General features: G+C 48.9%; 2 protein-coding genes across 6 annotated transcripts; both read left to right on the top strand.

Moving 5' to 3' along the window:
* Nucleotides 1–338: 338 nt before the first annotated feature.
* Nucleotides 339–8681, top strand: RNF31 (ring finger protein 31). Of its 2 annotated transcripts, XM_020967745.2 has the most exons (22): nt 339–547; nt 1016–1217; nt 1464–1610; nt 1896–2051; nt 2293–2352; nt 2459–2534; nt 2788–2965; nt 3114–3513; nt 3740–4015; nt 4196–4444; nt 4677–4859; nt 4974–5180; nt 5475–5648; nt 5747–5845; nt 5961–6050; nt 6212–6326; nt 6528–6646; nt 6952–7065; nt 7238–7295; nt 7910–8006; nt 8201–8369; nt 8482–8681. In XM_020967745.2, exons 2-22 carry the CDS (start codon nt 1017–1019, stop codon nt 8533–8535), a joined length of 3222 nt encoding a protein of 1073 aa, XP_020823404.1. In that variant the 5' UTR covers nt 339–547; nt 1016; the 3' UTR covers nt 8536–8681. The 2 variants fall into 2 exon arrangements, with proteins under 2 accessions (XP_020823404.1, XP_078007409.1); XM_078151283.1 differs by lacking the exon at nt 2293–2352.
* Nucleotides 8682–8775: 94 nt separating this feature from the next.
* On the top strand, nt 8776–16954 carry IRF9 (interferon regulatory factor 9). Of its 4 annotated transcripts, none has more exons than XM_020967980.2 (9): nt 8776–9343; nt 11017–11197; nt 11507–11813; nt 12047–12231; nt 12334–12421; nt 12728–12799; nt 15612–15971; nt 16413–16528; nt 16632–16756. In XM_020967980.2, the coding sequence occupies exons 2-9, from the start codon at nt 11018–11020 to the stop codon at nt 16662–16664; spliced, it is 1341 nt and encodes a 446-aa protein (XP_020823639.1). In that variant the 5' UTR covers nt 8776–9343; nt 11017; the 3' UTR covers nt 16665–16756. The 4 variants fall into 4 exon arrangements, with proteins under 4 accessions (XP_020823639.1, XP_020823706.1, XP_020823488.1 ...); XM_020968047.2 differs by having other exon boundaries at nt 10977–11197; nt 11507–11690; XM_020967829.2 differs by having other exon boundaries at nt 10977–11197.
* The last annotated feature ends 957 nt before the right edge of the window (nt 16955–17911 follow it).

Below are 17911 nucleotides of genomic sequence, written 5' to 3'. Positions count from 1 at the left end.
TGGAAATCCCCCGCTGGAAAGGAGGCTGGGCTCTGGACCGCCCCGGGCATCCTCTGACAAATAAGAGAGAGGTTGAGGAAATGACCGCGCTTTTCTTTCAACCCACAGGTTACTTGTCCAGTGCAGAGCCACAGTTCTCCCTTTGATCACGCCCCTCCAAAGCCTCGCCTTTTCGAAGACAAACCCCGCCTTCTTTGTAGCCACTGCCCTTTCGTTAGCCAAACTCCCGCCCCCGGTCCATGGCGTCCTTTCCCTCGCCACGCCCCTCTACTGAGCCTAACCCCGCCTCCCCCATGACCACGCCCCCCGAGCCGCTCAGCCCCTTTCCCTCTCCCGAGGCCTTCTTCCCACCTCCTCCTAGTTTAGCCTCGCCCGCTTCCGTCCGACAAGTCGAGGTCCCTCCCCTTTCCCGGGGACTTCCTGTTCCCTACCCAGAGAGCGAGAGGCCCGGGAGCCAGGCTGCGGTGGGAGCCGAACCGGGGCCAGGGTGTTGTCCGGCCGTCCTGCTGCTGCAGCGTGAGCCGGGGTGCCGGAGAGAGGCGAGCCGGTTGGTTCGGGAAGGAAGGCATTGCCTCCGGGAGTGGAGGGGGGCGGGGGAAGCGGGGAGACAAGCCGGGCTCGAGATGATCCTGTTTAGGGACTGAGGGACGGAGGGAGGTCAGCGCGTGTCGGGTGTCCAGTCACAGGTCATCCCGGACTCAGCAGTCCTGAATCTCTGCCCCCCATCCCCTTCCTCAGGAGCTGCCCGGTGGCCGCAGCCCTGATCTGGCAGACAAGCCGGACGCGCGGGACAAGACTGGGGGGGGGGTCCCCACTGTCCGCGTCGGGGGATGGGGAAGGAGGGACGGAGGGGCTGGGCTGGGCCACGACTGCATGCCCTCAGCCCCAGCAGGCCAGAGGCTGGGGGCTCCCTTCTCCAGCTCCCTGAGATGGGTAAGCAGAATCTGTGAAGTTTGGGCGACCCAGAGAAGCACCCCCTCTCACCTGAATCAGTCCCCTTGTGCCTCCCTCCCAGGATGTCAGGGGAAGGGCTGCAGGAAGAGGAGCGGGTCTTCCTGGCTGCCCGTGAAGAGCTGGTGGACGCTCTGAGGAGAGATCCTGGACAGACATTTTCCCCAGAGCAGCTGCTTGGACTGCTGGACAACTCCTTGCCCCTTACCACCCGCTACCCTCAGCTGAATGCCTCCCGTCTGGTCTGCAGCAATGCCCAAGGGGAGGTGAGCAAGCATCATGACTAGCAATATGTTTAGAGAAGGATTGGAAGGGGACTGACAGCTGGAGAGGACTTCTGGGAAATGGACAGAAACGTGTTCAAAGCCAGAAGGAAAGGAAAGAATTAAGGAATGAAGCAGGGAGCTAGAGGCTCTAGCTGTTGTCTAGTCTAAAGAACAGGGTTGGTACTTGGGATCTGTAAGGTAACACTCAGATATTTTAATTCAAGTCCTTCCACCGTGCCTTTGCAGCCCAGTCAGTACTTGCGCAGGCTGTCCACTGCATTGAACATTCTAGAGAAATATGGCCGAAACCTACTTTGTCCACAAAGACCACGCTATTGGCGTGGGGTCAAGTTCAATAACCCTGTCTTCAGAAGCACTGTGGATTCTGTGCAGGTGAGATTTTAATGGACCTGGGAGGATGCAGCTAGGGAATCAGGTGCCAGGGTAATTGGAATTGGGCTAGAAGTTTTGGACTGGGCCAGAAGCTAGATCTGTGCTAGGAATAGCCTATCCTGTGATAGTTTAAAGAAAGGTTAGTCATGGGGGTGGAGTAAGAATGTCAAGTTACCATGGGGTCTGTGTAAGGATTAATGAGGTACAACATACATGACTTGTCAGCAGGAAGAAACTCGGGAGAGAGGGGTTCACAGGCAGACGGTGACTGGGGGTTCATGACAGGGGGGCCGGGAGGTTCTTCGACTTTATGGGTACACAGAACAGCAGCCAGATGGCCTAAGCTTTCCCGAGGGACAAGAGGAGCCAGATGGGCATCGTGTGGCTACAGTTACTCTGGACGTCTTATTGCTTCGGACTGAGCTCACCCTTCTCCTGGAGGTAAGACATTATCCTCATAAGTAGGACTTGGAAACTCTGACCTCAGGAACTTAGCCTAACCTGAAGCCACCTTATAGATGTCAACCCAGCTGAATCCCAAGCATGGAGCATTCTCCCCCTGTCCCTTCTATGCTGCATTCTCTGCTATATTTCTTCCCTTTCCCTGTGAGTGGATAGGGATCAGGTTCCTAGGGATAGTATGGTTGGAGTACTGACTGTGCTCCATTTATTCTGGCTTCAGAAATCCCATCCACGGCCAAAGGCACTGGAAGAGCTACTAGAAAAAGGGTCTAGTGGTAAGGTAAGGAGGAAGGAGTTCCTTGGTATCATGGGGAGATTGGTGAGAAAAGGAAGCTAAGGACTGTGTATTCCATTCAACCCTCTAAACATTACCCTTCTTTCCTCAGATGCCACTCTTCTCTGAATCAGTTTCTCCACTAAGAGAGACCACTTCCAATTCTCTTCCTGCTCCCCAGGCTCAAGGTACTGCTACTTTTTTGGAGGTGTGGAGCCAGTCAAGTGTGGTATCAAAATGATGGAGATTTGTGAAATCTTTCTTTTTGCAAATGTAATTCTTTCAGTCCTTGTTTCTCTTTCTGTAAAGAGATGAAACTACTTCCTTGAGCCTGGTCACATTAAAGAACATATACTGGTTCATAGCTGTGTAAATTTTTGCACATAATCCAGAGGAAAAAGTGTTCTCAAGGCAACGTGTAATTCTTCTTCTTTTATCCAGGCACGATACCAGGTTCTTGCTTTTTATGTGGCTCTGTCCCAGGCACACTGCATTGCCCAGCCTGTGGTCATGCTCTTTGCCCAGCCTGTGACTGCCTTTTCCATCGACACCCATCCCGTGCCCATCACATCCGACAGCCCCTGCTTGGGAACTGCCCAGTCTCCAATGTTAGCTCCAGGTAAGAGGCCCCGCCCTTCTTGATTCAGAGATGGGGGAGCCACTTTAAGGTAGGGATGAGTGGGAGGCATGCCAAAAAATTTAAAATGCTCAGGAGTATAGAATTTAACTACCTGTGTATTTAGGTTAGCCCTGTGTCTTTGTTACAGCTTGTCAAACCTAGCCCCACCACGGCCCTTGCTCACCTCTCCACCCACCTTTGGGGACAGCTCTCCTCCTTCTTGGTCAAGTCCAGCCCCAGAGCCACCTAGCACTCGCCCACCTTGGCACTGTGCTGCCTGTGCCATGCTGAATGAGGCCCGAGCAGTATTATGTGTAGCCTGTGACCGGCCCCGAGGTTGCAAGGGGGTAGGGCCAGGGATGGAGAGCCCTCAAGCTGGAGGACCTGGGCCTGGGCCACAGCGGGGCCGCTGGGCCTGTCAGAGCTGCACCTTTGAGAATGAGGCTGCTACAGTGCTATGTGCTATGTGTGAGCGGCCTCGGCTTGCCCAACCTCCCAGCCTAATAGGGGATGTCCGAGACACTGGTGCCTGCCTGCCTGCTGTGAAGGTAATATGACTTCTAGCCTCTCCTCCAAATTAGACTGCCTGTAGCTCTCCCAGGTGTTTGTTTTCCTTGATTCTCCTTCCAACATCTTTTTTCCCTATCTGCACCTCCTTGTGTTCCCACGATTTTTTCTTCCCTGCCCTCCTAGTCTTAGATCTCTGCTCTTAGGAGGTAGATCCAAAGGGTAAACCTTTCAGTGGTAATGACTATCCCAGTCTACTTCCTCTAGGCTGGTGATTGGCACTGTGTTCACTGTACCTTCCGAAACTCTGGCCCAGGCTGGGTGTGTACCATGTGTAACCGGACCAGTAGCCCTACTCCACCACTTCTTCCCTCCTGGCTCCCCACTAGCTCGCTGGGAGAGGGAGCCCGAGCCAGTGTCTGCTTCAAGCCTGTGTCTACACAGCGCCTAAGCACTCCTCTGCCCACCCTCAGAGGAGATCCTGAGCAGCAGCGCCAGGACAAGATGCGGGAGGATGGGCTCCGATTGGTGGCAATGATCCGAGTAAGTTTTGGGTGGAAGATGAAGACTTGAGAAAGGAGCAGACTCCCGAATATGAGGTGGAGGATGGGTCAGATTCTAGAATGCTCTGCATTAGTCAGAACTCTTTTCTAATGGGGTTAGAGGGGTGAAGAATGCCTTTCCTTATCAATGTCTTAATGAAGGGGTGGGGTGCATCCCCAGGCAGGAGAAGCCAAAGGTGCGTGCCCAGAGGAGATATTTTCAGCCCTGCAATACTCAGGCACTGAGGTGCCTCTGCAGTGGCTGCAGTCAGAGCTGCCCTATGTGCTGGAGATGGTGGCAGAGATGGCAGGACGGCAAGACCCCAGTCTAGGTGCATTCTCCTGCCAAGAAGCCAAGCAGGCCTGGCTTGATCGTCATGGCAACCTGGATGAGGCTGTAGAGGAGTGTGTTCGAGCCAGACGAAGGAAGGTGGGGCAATTTTTCAGGTTGGGAGGGTGAGGGACTGGGGACAGAGGATAAATTGGTATCTGGGAATGTTAATAAAGGGTGGTGGGATGGGGGTCTAAGAACAGCTACTAAACTGAACTAGATATATAAAATAAGGTTGAATATGAAGATTTGAGAGAGGTGGACCTTAGAATTTAGAGCTTCGGCATGTTTCTGACTTTTGGCTTTTCTCCTTTTTTACTATAATCACTAGGTACGGGAGTTAGAGGTCCTGGGCTTTGGGCGAGAGGAGGGGGCATTGCAAGCACTCTATCAGCATGGTGGAGATGTGGGGCGAGCCCTTACGGAGCTACAGCGACAGCGCCTAGAACCCTTCCACCAGCGCCTCTGGGAAGCCCCGGAGCCTAACCCTTCCTGGGATGGGCCTGATAAGCAGGTATTTGTTGAGACAACTGGGAAAGCAGGAAAAACAATGAAGTTGTAACCCTGCAAAAGGCCAGGCCAGATGGGGGTATTCTGACCGATGTTCTTCCATGCCCTCACATCCCAGAGTCTGATACGACGGTTATTGGCAGTATATGCTTTACCAAGCTGGGGCCGGGCAGAGCTGGCACTTTCACTGCTTCAGGAGACACCAAGAAACTATGAGCTGGTAGATGTGGTGGAGGCAGTTCGACATAGTCCTGACCGGGCCTTCCTGCGCCGACTACTTGCCCAAGAGTGTGCTGTCTGTGGATGGGCCCTTCCCCGAAACCGGGTAACCTCCTTTCCTTTGTCTTGGCTGAGCATTGGCCCCTTGCGCTGCCAGCTTGTATGCCTTTTCCCACGACATGAGACCCCTTAATCCCACTTCAGCCCAACCTGACTACTAAAAGACCATCAAATTTTTTTAATTCGTCAGCTCAAAGGGATCTTTGCTATTTCTTCCCATTCCTTCAGATGTAGTGAGCTGGGTGTCTTTCCCAGCCAATTTACGCCTGATCCTAACAGCCTAGTCCTTTCTCCTACTCCTTATCGGCTCCTGACATGACTCTCCCTCCTCCTGCCCTAGATGCAGGCACTGACCTCCTGTGAGTGCACCATCTGTCCAGACTGCTTCCGGCAGCACTTCACCATTGCCCTAAAGGAGAAGCACATCACAGATATGGTGTGTCCAGCCTGTGGACGCCCTGACCTAACTGATGAGACCCAACTGGTCAGCTACTTCTCTACCCTGGACATCCAGGTACCAAGAGAACCCAAAGTGAACACCATGGAGCTAAAGGGATCCAGGGTTCCAGGTGGTTGGGGATCCTTTCCACCTGCCTCTTCATGTCCTCCTAGTTGCGGGAAAGCCTGGATCCTGATGCCTATGCATTGTTCCACAAGAAACTGACGGAACGTGTGCTCATGCGTGACCCCAAGTTCTTGTGGTGCACTCAGGTGAGATGGTGAGGAGATGAGCACAGGGAAACTGGGAAAAGACTAGCTGACAGAGATGATGGAAAAGGGGGTAAGGATGTATCGTGGTAATATTTTTGTTTTCTGTCCCAACCAGTGTTCCTTTGGCTTCATCTATGAACGGGAGCAGCTAGAGGCCACATGTCCCCAGTGTCACCAGACTTTCTGTGTTCGCTGCAAGCGTCAGGTAAGGGGGAGTGACTTGTGGTGGAGGCATAAGTGGATGAAGTGGGAACTGGGTGAAAAGAGGAGGGCTGGAACAATGGGGTGGCATGTAGCAAGAATAAGATCATGGGATTGTTTGGGATGGGAAGTCTCTGGCTAAAGTACTTGGTTTTCCTCCTGTAGTGGGAAGAACAGCATCGGGGCCGGAGCTGTGAGGATTTTCAGAGCTGGAAACGGGCCAATGACCCTGAATACCAGGCCCAGGGCTTGGCCATGTACCTGCAGGAGAATGGCATTGGTAAGGCCCTCTTCTGTCCTTCTTCTCCAAGATATAGGCCCCTTCCTCAGTACACTCACCATTATCTGCCACTATTTACCCCACAAGCTTTTCATCTGTCTTTGCCATTCTTACTCCTGTCAAGAAAGGACAGGATGGAGAAACTCCTTGCTGTGAGCCGGCTATGCTAGCTTGTCCTCCCGATCCTGTTTCTCCCCATAGACTGTCCTAAGTGTAAGTTCTCCTACGCTCTGGCTCGGGGTGGATGTATGCACTTCCATTGCACTCAGTGCCGCCATCAGTTCTGCAGTGGCTGCTACAGTGCCTTCTATGCCAAGAATGTACGTTTGAGGTGGGAGGAAGGGGGCAGTAGTTTGGGATGGGGAATGCAACCAGACCACACTTGGGTTTGAGTGGCAAATCATTAGGAGGGAGTGATAGAGGATATGGAGAAAGTGGGGTTGAAGGGGTGGAGGGGTCATTCTGCTGTTGAGCATCTCTCCCCATTTTCTAGTGTGTGGCTCCCTCCACTCCTTACTCAGGTCCTTCTTACCACCACCCTACACCTCATGAAGGGAGTCACTGAGAGGCCAGACCCAATACATTCTCCATCCTACTCTCTTTCCTCTTCTTGGGTTCCTTGCAGAAATGTCCAGATCCCAACTGCCGGGTGAAGAAATCGCTGCATGGTCATCATCCTCGAGACTGTCTCTTCTACCTTCGAGACTGGGATGCTCTCCGTCTTCAGAAGTTGTTACAGGTCAGAAGCCTCTAAGGCCAGGATGAGAGGGCCTCGACGGGAAAGACTTCAGGGTATTGGGGTCCTAGTGTCTCAGGGATTCCCTTCATGAAGCATTGTGAAGGTCAGGGGAGATAGTCTAAAGCAAGAAATGGGAGCTAGCTGAAACACTCACCTGTCTGTCCCTTCCTAGGATAACAGCATTACTTTCAATACAGAGCCTCCAGCTGGAACCCGGGCAGTGCCTGGAGGTGAGTGAGCTTGTCATCCTGGAGACCGTAACAACCTCCAGTTGTAACTGCCCACTGAGAGGGGAAAGCATCCTCTGTGGAGAAGGGGCAGAGGTGTGGGTGATGTCCCACAATTCCACCATGTTGGGGGGAGGGTAAGGAGGGAAGTGGACTCATAAACCCCTCAACTTTAATGGTTCAATTTGTTCACTAATATTAATTGTCTGCTATCTGCAAGGCATTGTCCTAGGCATTGTAATCACTACAAAGAAGTATTCAAACAAAACCCCTGTCCTCTGAGAGTTTTTATTTGAAAAAAATAAAACATGCTCTAACTGAAATTTAATTAGCAGTCAATATATAACAAGACAATATGCAACTAGATGCAAAATTAGTGGTACAAACAAGTATTCTAGGACAACAGTTTATTCTATTGAGCTGGAGAGTTGAGATGTAGATGACTGCATTCCTAGGCTCATCCTGTGATAGTTGATAATTCTGGATAATAATGCATTCTTGTCATCCACACTAGAAGCTGCCCTCCCTTTGGGCGGGCTGAATAATATGTCCATTATGCTTTGAGGGCAAACACCTTCTTCCTTTTACAGACCTTGTTGACTCATCTGTCCCCTCAGGTGGCTGCCGTGTGATGGAACAGAAGGAGGTTCCGGGTGGGCTCAAGGATGAAGCCTGTGGAAAGGAGACCCCAACTGGGTATGCCGGACTCTGCCAGTAAGTACCAGGCTGGGAAGTAGCTCCTTTCAGGAAAGCATTAGGACTTGTGCACTGATTCCTCAAAGAATGAGTGCTGGAAGATGCATACTGGGGATGGAGTCTGGGCAGTAAGCATGGGGTCTGATGATATCTGGATGGTGAGGCGTTCCCAGAAGCAGGCACAATACCTCCTCTGCTTCTCCCACCCCCAGGGCACACTACAAGGAGTACCTGGTGAGCCTCATCAATGCCCACTCACTGGACCCAGCAATGCTGTATGAGGTGGAGGAGCTGGAGACAGCCACTGAGCGCTATCTGCATGTCCGACCTCAGCCAGTAGCAGGAGAGGAGGCCTCCGTCTATCGGACTCGATTGCTACAGGTGAAGAGACTGTGGACGTCTTCTCAGATATTTTGACCTCCAAGGATCCCTTTGGCCAACCTGGAATCCCTAAATACCTGGCTTTAACCCACTTTCCTGTTTCCTCCTGCAGAAGCTGCTAGAAGAGGTGCCTCTGGGCCAGAATATCCCCCGAAGGAAGAAGTAGCTGGGGCTGGGGCCCTCAGGAAGGCCCCTGTGCCCCACTGCCAGGGGTTGGGGCCCTCAGGAAGGCCCCTGTGTCCCCCGCCAGTTCCCATTTCCTACGGACTCCCACAGAAACTCCAGCACCAATAAAGGTGTCTCCTCTCCCAACCTCCTTGGTGGTCCTTCTTATTGGTCCCCTCCAGCCAAGGGCACCTGGGGACTGAGGGATAGAGGAAGGGTGGGCCAGAGAGAATGTGGAGGAGCTTTGCTGTGACCTCTCTTCTGATCCCCCCAGTTGAAGCTCAGGGCTTAGAACAAGCAAAGATGCCGAATGGCCCACTGCCCAGCCCCTGTTTCCCAGCCCTCCTGAGGGCTTGCTATGTGCCTAGCACTGTGCTAGATGCCGAGGTGGGAGGGAACAGTAACAGCAAAGCCCCAGATGCTGCACTCCTGCACTCAGAAAAGTTCTCGGGCTCCTTCGGGAGCAGGACAGCACAGATCTTTTATGAAGCGCCGCCCCTGGCTGTGCCTGGCAGCTTAGCGGGGCTCCTGCCCAGGACCCCTTCCGTCTGCACGTAGGCCCAGGCCCAGGCCCTCCCGCAGTGCCCGCAGCTGGCTGTAGGTCGGGCCCTTTTCCCAGGTCGCTGCTCCCCCTGGTGGTGGCTGGGTGCCCTGCAGCTCCAGCCCATGTGATTTCGTGGAAAAGGCGGTGCCTAAAGAAAGCGAAACACAGGGGACGGTAGGAAGGGGAGGAGAGACAGTGAGCCGGGGATACGAGCTGCGCCTATCTTTCCAGTTCATCCAACCAAGGCACCTGACTGCCAGCACAGGTAAGGGAGGGCTCTGTGCCCTGACTAGGGCACCTAGCTTCTGGAGGAGACATCCAGCCAGTGGGTAGATACCCAGATGCTGCGGGAAGAGACACCTGGGTTCTAGAGATGGGGGAGGGGAGAAGGGCAGAGAAAGTTCATGGTGAAGAATGGACTTCCATGTCCAGTCCAGGAGGATCCGGATGCGAGAGGCAAAGGCTAGGGGTCTGTCACCGGGAGGTTCGTTGCCAGGGTGGGAGGAATAGATGGCACTCAGTCCAGAGGATACCATCAGCCGTTGTTTTTGTTATATCTAGTGCTGCCCACTTCTAATGTGACTCCGCCTCTTTTCTCCTCCTCTTCCCCCTTTTCACTTTCCCCTAGCCCCCTTTCCCTTCCCTAAGCTTTGAGGGGCAGCCAGGTCCTAGTTTGAAGATGAGTGTCTTCAGGTCACAAACTAAGGGGAATACGTGTGTAAGAGAACTGAGAATTAGAGGCCCCGTATATGAAGTGAGAATGAGGAACAGGCCGTGTGTGAAGGCATAGGGCCAGCTCCAGGAAATGCTCTCATGAAAGATGAGATCATAAATCTAGAACAAGAAGGGATCTCGGAGGCCATCTAGTCCAATTCCTTCATTTTACAAATGAAGAAACTGAAACCTAGGGAGTGTAAGGGACTTGCCCAAGGTCTCATAGATAGTGAGTATCAGAATCAGGATTTGAGCCCCAACCATCTGAATCCAGAGTCAGGGTTCTTTACACTGTGCCGAGTTAGTCCTTCCAGGTTAGAAATTGATTAAAGAGAAGAAAAATTATTTGGTTCTTCTTCCCTATGAATAGTGACATGAAAAGGCCCTAACTCTAAATATAGACTCTGAATTTTGTCCCAAATAGAATTACTGTGGATAAAAACAGTTTTCCATAATTTCTATTGATGATGAAATCAAAATGGTTGAACTTTGAATAGTTCAGAGGCTTTTATTCCAGAGTCTTCAGCAGTGGTTTATAGTATGAAAAGAGGTTTCAAGGAATGAGGAGACAGCTGGCACAGAGGGCTGGATTTGGGGTAAAGATTAACTTGTAAAAAAAAGTTGTGGAGGCCATATTGCCCCACTAATGTGTTCAGGCACTTTTCTTTGGTGGGAATAATATGCTGTACATAGACAAAAAGAGTGTGAGTTGAATTACCAGTGATATTCACATGTCTGCTCTTTCTGCCTTATTCCTCAATCTGGTTAAGTACCAACTTCTGTACTGGTGAATGGTGGTATTTAGTTGTGGGAAAGTCTCATAGCCGATCTGACAATTTATGAATCACAAAGTAACAATAAATCTCTAGCTTAAAAAAAGTAACTTGTAAGCCTGAGGTCTCATGTTACTAGGCAGCGTGGTATAATGAATGTAAGTGCTCAATTTGGGATCAGGAAGATTGTGGTTGAGTTCAAATCTTGCCTTAAGACACCAGCTGTGTGACCCAGGGCAAGCCACCAAACTTCTCTCAGTCTCCGTTTGTTCATCTGTAAAATGGGCATAATAATGGCACTTACCACATTTCCTATTGTACATTATAGCACTATGTAAACACGAATTATAAATTATAAATGCCCACCATTGCTGCTGTGTTGATGTTGTTATTTCTACTACATTTCTCAAGGTCTCATCTTTCTGCTGATGTTTCTAACTGGTCCCTCTAGGATGGCATCTGGCCGGGCTAGACGTACTCGAAAACTTCGTAACTGGGTTCTGGAGCAGGTGGACAGTGGGAAGTTCCCAGGAGTGTGCTGGGATGATGCAGACAAGACCATGTTTCGCATCCCTTGGAAGCATGCAGGCAAGCAGGATTTCAGAGAAGAACAAGATGCTGCCTTCTTCAAGGTAAAAGAGCTTGTAGACCCCTTTCCAAGCCCCACACAATTGAGGGCCATGAACTGGTCATGGAGACCTTTCTTTCCAAAGATCTGAAAGACCTGGACGTGGTGTTTTCTGAAGGATCTGGAGACAGCCTTTCTGAGTGTTAGGGACAACTAGAAATTGCCCTTTCTGACAGCTGGGTGGTGGGGAAGCCTGAGTATTTTCCATATTAGCTGTGTTCCATTTGAGGAGGTGAATCTGTTAAGTTGTTAAATGCATTAAGTTGACAGGGGACCTTGGTGATCATACCCATTCCCTCCCTCCCTTCTTTAGGCCTGGGCAATATTCAAAGGGAAATATCGGGAAGGAGACCAAGCAGACCCTGCAGCCTGGAAGACACGCCTTCGGTGTGCCCTCAACAAGAGTCCTGAGTTTGAGGAGGTCCCAGAGCGAGGCCACATGGAGGGGCCTGAGCCCTACAAGGTGTACCGGCTCCTGCCTTCTGGCACCCTTCCTGGTGACTACTGCCCCCCATACTCCTTAGTCCCCATCCTTGGAAACAATATAAGCCACACCCTGAGAGGTGGATGGGAGGCATCTGGGGAGTCTGATTCATCTTTCCCCAGGGCAGAGCCTTCAGGTAATAATGAGAGTCACATTTTTACAGCACTCAGATTTACAAAGTACTTTACTCCCTGTGAGGTAGGTAGCATAAATACCATTCTACTCACCTTAACAGATGAGGAAACTGAAGCTCAGAAAGGTGTGAAGTGACCTGCTGAGGGCTGTGGTAGCCCAAGGCATGTCTTCTGACACCTTTTACTCTCTCACTCCCAGATCTTTTCCCATCTTGGCATTTTTTTCCCTTTGCAGATCCATCCTTAACCCTCACTCCAGGCCCTGATCCCTCTGGTGCTTCCACAGCCCCACAGGGTATCCAGAAACTTCAGCCAAAGAGAAACCACACTTTATTATCCTCGGATGAAGAAGATAATGTAGAGAATAAACGGAGTTGTATACGTAGCCTGCCCTCACTGCAGAACTCTCCTGGAATCATGGTGAGTTCCAAGGGATGGGGTATAAGGAAGGGCCTGAGCTTGGCAGCCCAGGTTTAAATCAGAGGAGTATTTGTTGCTGATGGAGCCATTCTTTGACCTTAGGTTCCAGCTAAGGGACCCAGCAGTAGCTTTCAGCACATGGATGATTCTGGTATTGGGAGCAACAGCAACAGCCCTGAGCCCCATGAAGGTAGTTCCCCTGCCCCATTCCTCCTTCCAACCAAGTCAAACTTTCTACAGTCATAATGCCCTGAACTCACCTGGTCTCATCTGGTATGCTTAATCCTGACAGCCTGTGTGACCTTAGCAAAGTCAGTTAATGTCTCTTAGTATCATTTCTCATCTGTAAAATGAGGGTGCTGGATTGTATATCTGACCTCTGAATTTCCTTCCAGCTCTAAATTTCGATGCCATCATCTTAATGAAATTCCTAGTTGGCTCTCAGGTGAATTTTTCCTATATACTTATTGGAACTTTCTCCCCGTCTCTTGCATAGTTGCTGACTCTGCTGATGTCACTTTACAAGATGATCTAGAAATTCTCCAGTTGCTTCCTCTTTCAGATGCAGGTACACTCTAGACCCCATGGCCTTTCCCTTCCATGACTCCTCCCCACCCTTCTCCTTTTGATCTATTTTTTACAGCCACTGTATGTTCTGCCTTCTAACCCTTCCTTCTAGATACCTCTGTAGCCAGAGGCAAGTGATTCCCTGTGTGGTTGGGTTCTCAGGGTACCCTTAGAAGGTACTTCTTCTGTGTTGAATAATTTTTGAGTGAATGAATTTGTCAAGGGAGGGAGTGTAGAGAGAAAAGAGGAGAGCCTCTTGAGAAACATTAAGGGATCTGAAAGAGATAATCAGTGAAGACAGTCAGCTAGCATTTATTAAGTACCTTCTGTGTGCCAGATACTGTGCTAAACCCTGGAGATACAAAGAAAGGCAAAAAAAACCAGTCTCTGCTCTCAAGGAGCTTACAGTCTCCTGTGGGAAACAACATACAAACAACTGTATACAAACAAGATATATACAGGATATATCGAGGGTAGTCTCAGAGGAAAGGTGCAAAGAGTGAGAAGGATGGGGAAAGGTATCTTGTACAAGTTGGAACATTAGCTGAGACTTGAAAGAAACCAAGGAAGCCAGGAGTTGGAGATGGGGAAGGAGAGAGTTCCTGGCATGGAGGACTAGCAGTGAAAATACCTGAAGTTTGGATATGGGGTATCTTCTGCATGGAACAGTAAGGAGGCCAGTGACATTAGATTGGAGAGTACATGGAGGAGAGTAAGGTATAAGGAGGCTAGAAAGATAAGAAGGGCGTATGAAGACTTACGAAGGACTTTAAAAGTCAAACAGAAAATTTTCAAATTTCATCTTGGAGATAATAGACAATTCCTAGAGTTTACATATAGGAGGATGACTTGTTCAAACCTGCCCATCAGGAAGATCAGTTTGACAGTGGAGTAGGGGATCAATTAGAGTGGGGAGAGATTTGAGACAAGGAACCAACCAGCAGGTACTGAAACAGTCCAGGCGTGAGGTGATGAGAGCCTGTACTAGGGAACGGGCAGCGTCAGAAGAAAGAAAGGGTATAGGAGATACAGCAGATGTTGTGAAGGTAAAATTGACAGGACTTGGCAACTGATGAGAGATGGGAAGTGAGAGAGAATGAAGAGTCAAGGATGATCCCTAGGTTGTGAGCCTGGTGACTGGGAGGATAGTGGTACCCTCAGCAGTGATAAGTAAGTTAGAAAAACAGAAGGGTTTTGGGGAAAAGATGACAAGTTCAGTTTTGGATATGTTGAGTTCAAGATATCTATAGGATATCTAGTTTGAGTTGTTGGAGGTTGGAGATGTTGAAGGAAGCAGGTGGAGATGGGAGGCTGGAAGTTGTGAGAGAGGTAGGTCTGAGAATCATCTGCATAGAGATGATAATTGAATCCACGGAAGCTGATGAGATCACCAAATGAAATCGTATAGAGGGAGAGGAGAAGAGGGCTCAGGATAGAGCCCTGAGGGACACCACAAGGCATGACCTGGATGAAGATCCAGCAAAGGAAACGGGTGATCAGATGGTAAAAGAACCAAGAGAGAGCAGTGTATCGAGTAGAAGACAGTGATGGACAGTGTCAAAGACTGCCAAGACTTCCAAGAAGGAAAAGAATGGAGAAAAGGCCATTGGATTTGACAACTAAGAGATCACTAGTAGCTTTGGAGAGAGCAGTTTTGGTTGAATGATTAGGTCAGAAGCCAGACTGTGGAAAGTTTAGAGTGATAAGAAAGAAGGTGGAAACACCTTTGTAGGCATCTTCAATAAGTTTAGCCACAAAAGGGAAGAGAAATATTGCACAGTAACTAGTGAGAATGGGTGGATCAAGTGAAGGTTTTTTGAGGGTGGGGGAGATGTGAAAATGTTTGTAGTCAATAAGGAAGCCTATAGGAAGAGGTTGAAGACAAAATAGATGGGGCAGTATGCTAGAGAAGATGGATACAGCGAGATCACTTTTGCAGATCTGCCTTGACAAGGAGAAGTCCCATCTCTTTGTGTGAGACAGGGTGAAAGAGAGTGGCAGAAGACATCTGTGTGATGTGAGAAAAGGAAGCAGGGGAGAAGGGAGCTCTCTTTACATGGCCTCAACTTTTTCACTGAAATTTGAGGCCAAGTTCTCAGCTGAGAGAATTGAGAGAGGGGGTTGTCCTGTAAGAGAAGACTAGGTAGAGGAGATAAGAAGAGGAGCACAGAAGAATTGGAGATTTGAGAAATAGAAGGGACCTTAGATATTACTCCTGAGTTTGATAGATTAGGAGAGCAAAGATTAGAAAAGTGAGATGATTTGTCCTAGGTTGTGTAGCTATCAGAGTTGGGACTGGAAACCCACATCTCCTAATTTCCAGTTTGGTGCATTACTTCCTTGTCTTCAACTAACATCTCAGTGCAGATGATACATCTGTCTGTTTGTCTTGATCACATTCCTGAATTCTACATTGGCACATCCTTCCACCTATCAGACTTCTCCCCCTGAATGTCCCATTAGTATCTCAAATTCAACACTCAGCATGTCTTATCCCTCAAGAGACTATGAGGGCAAGGCATATGTCCTAGCTACACTTTTTTTCCCCAAAAGTGCCTAGTGCAGTATTTTGCAAAAGGTAGGTGTTTGAGGATAATTGAGTACTTTTTCAATCTTAAAATGCTAGAAAATTGTGAGGATATTATTGTTATTTTATGTGTTTCTTGAATCAACAGTCAAATTACTGAACCTCTCCAGACTTGCTTATCTATAAAATGAGGAGGTTGGACTAGGTTACCTTTTAAAATTTTAGCTCCTTAAATGTATGAATCCATCTCTAGTGTGCTGTATCTTTTTTTTCCTCCTCTCTCCAGATTATTCCCTTTTGCTCACCTTCCACTATAGTGGGCATTTGGTCGGAAAGACTGAGGTATATGGCCCTGACTGCCGCCTTGTAGCCAAATCTTCAGGATCCCAGAATAACATAGAGCAGGTGGTGCTACCTTCTGCCAGTGTACTATCCGAACCAACTCTCCAAGTATCCACAGAGAACCTCCTGAACCAATTTGACCGTGGCATCTTGGTAGCTAGCAATGCCCGAGGTCTCTTTGTACAGCGCCTCTGTACCATCCCAATTTCCTGGACTGGGCCCTGTGCCCCTTCTGGTCCTGGACCCCATCTGCTACAAGACAAAAGATGCGTAGAGGTCTTTAATCCTGCCAAATTCTTCCAAGGTGAGAACCATTCTACTCTAACCCAGTCTTAACCCTAAGGGCCCTGACCTTGGGAGTATCCTAATTTTTAGAGTCCTGCTCCCTCGCTGCTGTCAGTCCTGTGGTAATCCCGAGCCCCACTTTCACACGTTCCTGGACCTGTGACTCCTGCCATTCTGAGTTCCTTCACTCCTCAGTTTCTCCATGAGCCTAAACACCAATCTTATGAGACCCTGGGCTGGCTGGGCTAAGGCATAGTGACCAGGGGATCATATTGCCTCTCATTCTATGTATTTTCCTTCCTTTGATTCCTACCTATCCCCTCCTTTTCTCTTTTCATTGTTTCTGATTTTCTCTCCCTTTCTTTCTTCCTCCATCACTTCACTCCTCTCTCATACCCTATCCTCACTCTGTTGCTTTCCGCTGCTTCCTCTCCCAAATTTCTTTCTCTCTTACCATTAGACCTAACCCGATACCACAAGGGCCTGGCCCCACCCCCTGAGTTCCAGGTGACCCTAAATTTTTTGGAGGAGCACTGTGGTCCTGAATATACTCATAAGAATCTCATCACAGTCCAGGTAGTATCACTATCTGGGATAAGGTGGAGTCTCTGGGATGAGGAGGGATTCTTCCAGAATGAAAAAAGGCTAAACTCACTGATGTCTGTTCTTCCTGGTACAGATGGAGCAGGCATTCGCCCGATACCTACTGTAAACTGGACTTGTATAAGCGAAGAATGTTCCGTTCCCTTGGTATCTGTTACACTGGTCTTCCTCTTCCTTTCCTTTAACTCTAAGGGGTATAATGTTCTTTCTGTGCCCTTCTAGTTGGTGTTGGTGCCTTCTATGAGTTGTATCACCATGCTTGGGTAATTTGGTAAGATGGTGGGAAGTCCCTGGGAAATCCCAAAAGCTCAAACTCACAGTGCCCTTCAATTCCAAACCCTAAAAATAACTGTAGATTCACTGTCTAGGTTTTTGAATAAAGTTTTATTGAAAGTGAAATTATCTGATTTATTGGGAGAAGATTGATGTATCAGGGGAAAGCAGGTATGGTCAATGGAGAGTCATGAGAGGAAGCGTCTTATTTAAAACCAGGCATTCTTAAACCAGAATCCGTGGAGGATAGATATCAGGTGTTTAAACAACTTGGAACTTTTAAAATATTTTGATAATTGCATTTCAATAGAAGTGTAATCCTATGTATTTTATTTTATGCATTTACAAACATTCAGAGAAGGACGCATAGGCTTCAGCTTAATAAAAATGCATTAAGGGGATTTGTTCTGTGAAATTTAGATTCAATCAAAGGGCCTCACTTGAGGACTTAGAGAGCCACATGTGGCCTTGAGGGTGCAGGTTCCCCACGCCCGATTTAAACTCTTGTCTATTGGGGATCAGAAAACTTGGGTTCTCTTCCTGGTCACACTTTCCCCTCACCCCAATCACATCTCATTTTCTATATTCACAGAAGTCCTTGGGACTAGCCCTATACACATCACAGTCCCATATAAGCCACTAAAGACCAAAGTGGGAAGGTCATCTGCCCAGAGAGGTGGGCCAAGGGATAAGTTCTAGAAGCAAAAATAGGTATGCTGGTCTTCTGTAAAAGGTAGTTAGTCAATACATATTTAAGTGCCTACTGTGTGCTTATTGCTAGATTTAAAAAAAAAAACAAGGCAGACAGTTCCTCCCTGCTCTTAAGGAGCTTACAACCCAATGGGGTAATCAGTATGCAAACAGCTGTGTATAAAGAAGCTATATATAGGATAAATGGGACATAATCTGTAGAATTAAGGAGAATCAAGAAAGGCTTCCTGTTGAAGGGATTTTAGCTGTTACTTTGAGGGAAGCCAGGAGGCAGAGATGAAGAGGTAGAGAATTCCAGGCTTGGGTGACAGGCAGTGAAAAGGCCCGTGTCAGGAGATAAAGTATCTTGTGCAAGGAATAATAGCAAGGAGG

Source organism: Phascolarctos cinereus, unplaced genomic scaffold (genome assembly GCF_003287225.1).
Source record: "Phascolarctos cinereus isolate Bilbo 61053 unplaced genomic scaffold, phaCin_HiC Scaffold_3;HRSCAF=262, whole genome shotgun sequence".
NCBI classification, from domain to species: domain Eukaryota; kingdom Metazoa; phylum Chordata; class Mammalia; order Diprotodontia; family Phascolarctidae; genus Phascolarctos; species Phascolarctos cinereus.
Note: the sequence above shows the minus strand (reverse complement) of the source record. Positions and strands in the feature narration are given on the sequence as shown.

Bases quoted from the DNA above. Each gene is read 5' to 3' on its own strand.
- RNF31 (XM_020967745.2), top strand. From the start codon at position 1,017: ATGTCAGGGGAAGGGCTGCAGGAAGAGGAGCGGGTCTTCCTGGCTGCC. The intron at 5,181-5,474 runs GTAACCTCCTTT...CTCCTGCCCTAG, and splicing joins GGGCCCTTCCCCGAAACCGG to ATGCAGGCACTGACCTCCTG. The intron at 5,649-5,746 runs GTACCAAGAGAA...ATGTCCTCCTAG, and splicing joins TCTCTACCCTGGACATCCAG to TTGCGGGAAAGCCTGGATCC.
- IRF9 (XM_020967829.2), top strand. From the start codon at position 10,994: ATGTTTCTAACTGGTCCCTCTAGGATGGCATCTGGCCGGGCTAGACGT. The intron at 12,422-12,727 runs GTAGTTCCCCTG...TCTCTTGCATAG, and splicing joins CAGCCCTGAGCCCCATGAAG to TTGCTGACTCTGCTGATGTC. The intron at 16,529-16,631 runs GTAGTATCACTA...TTCCTGGTACAG, and splicing joins AGAATCTCATCACAGTCCAG to ATGGAGCAGGCATTCGCCCG.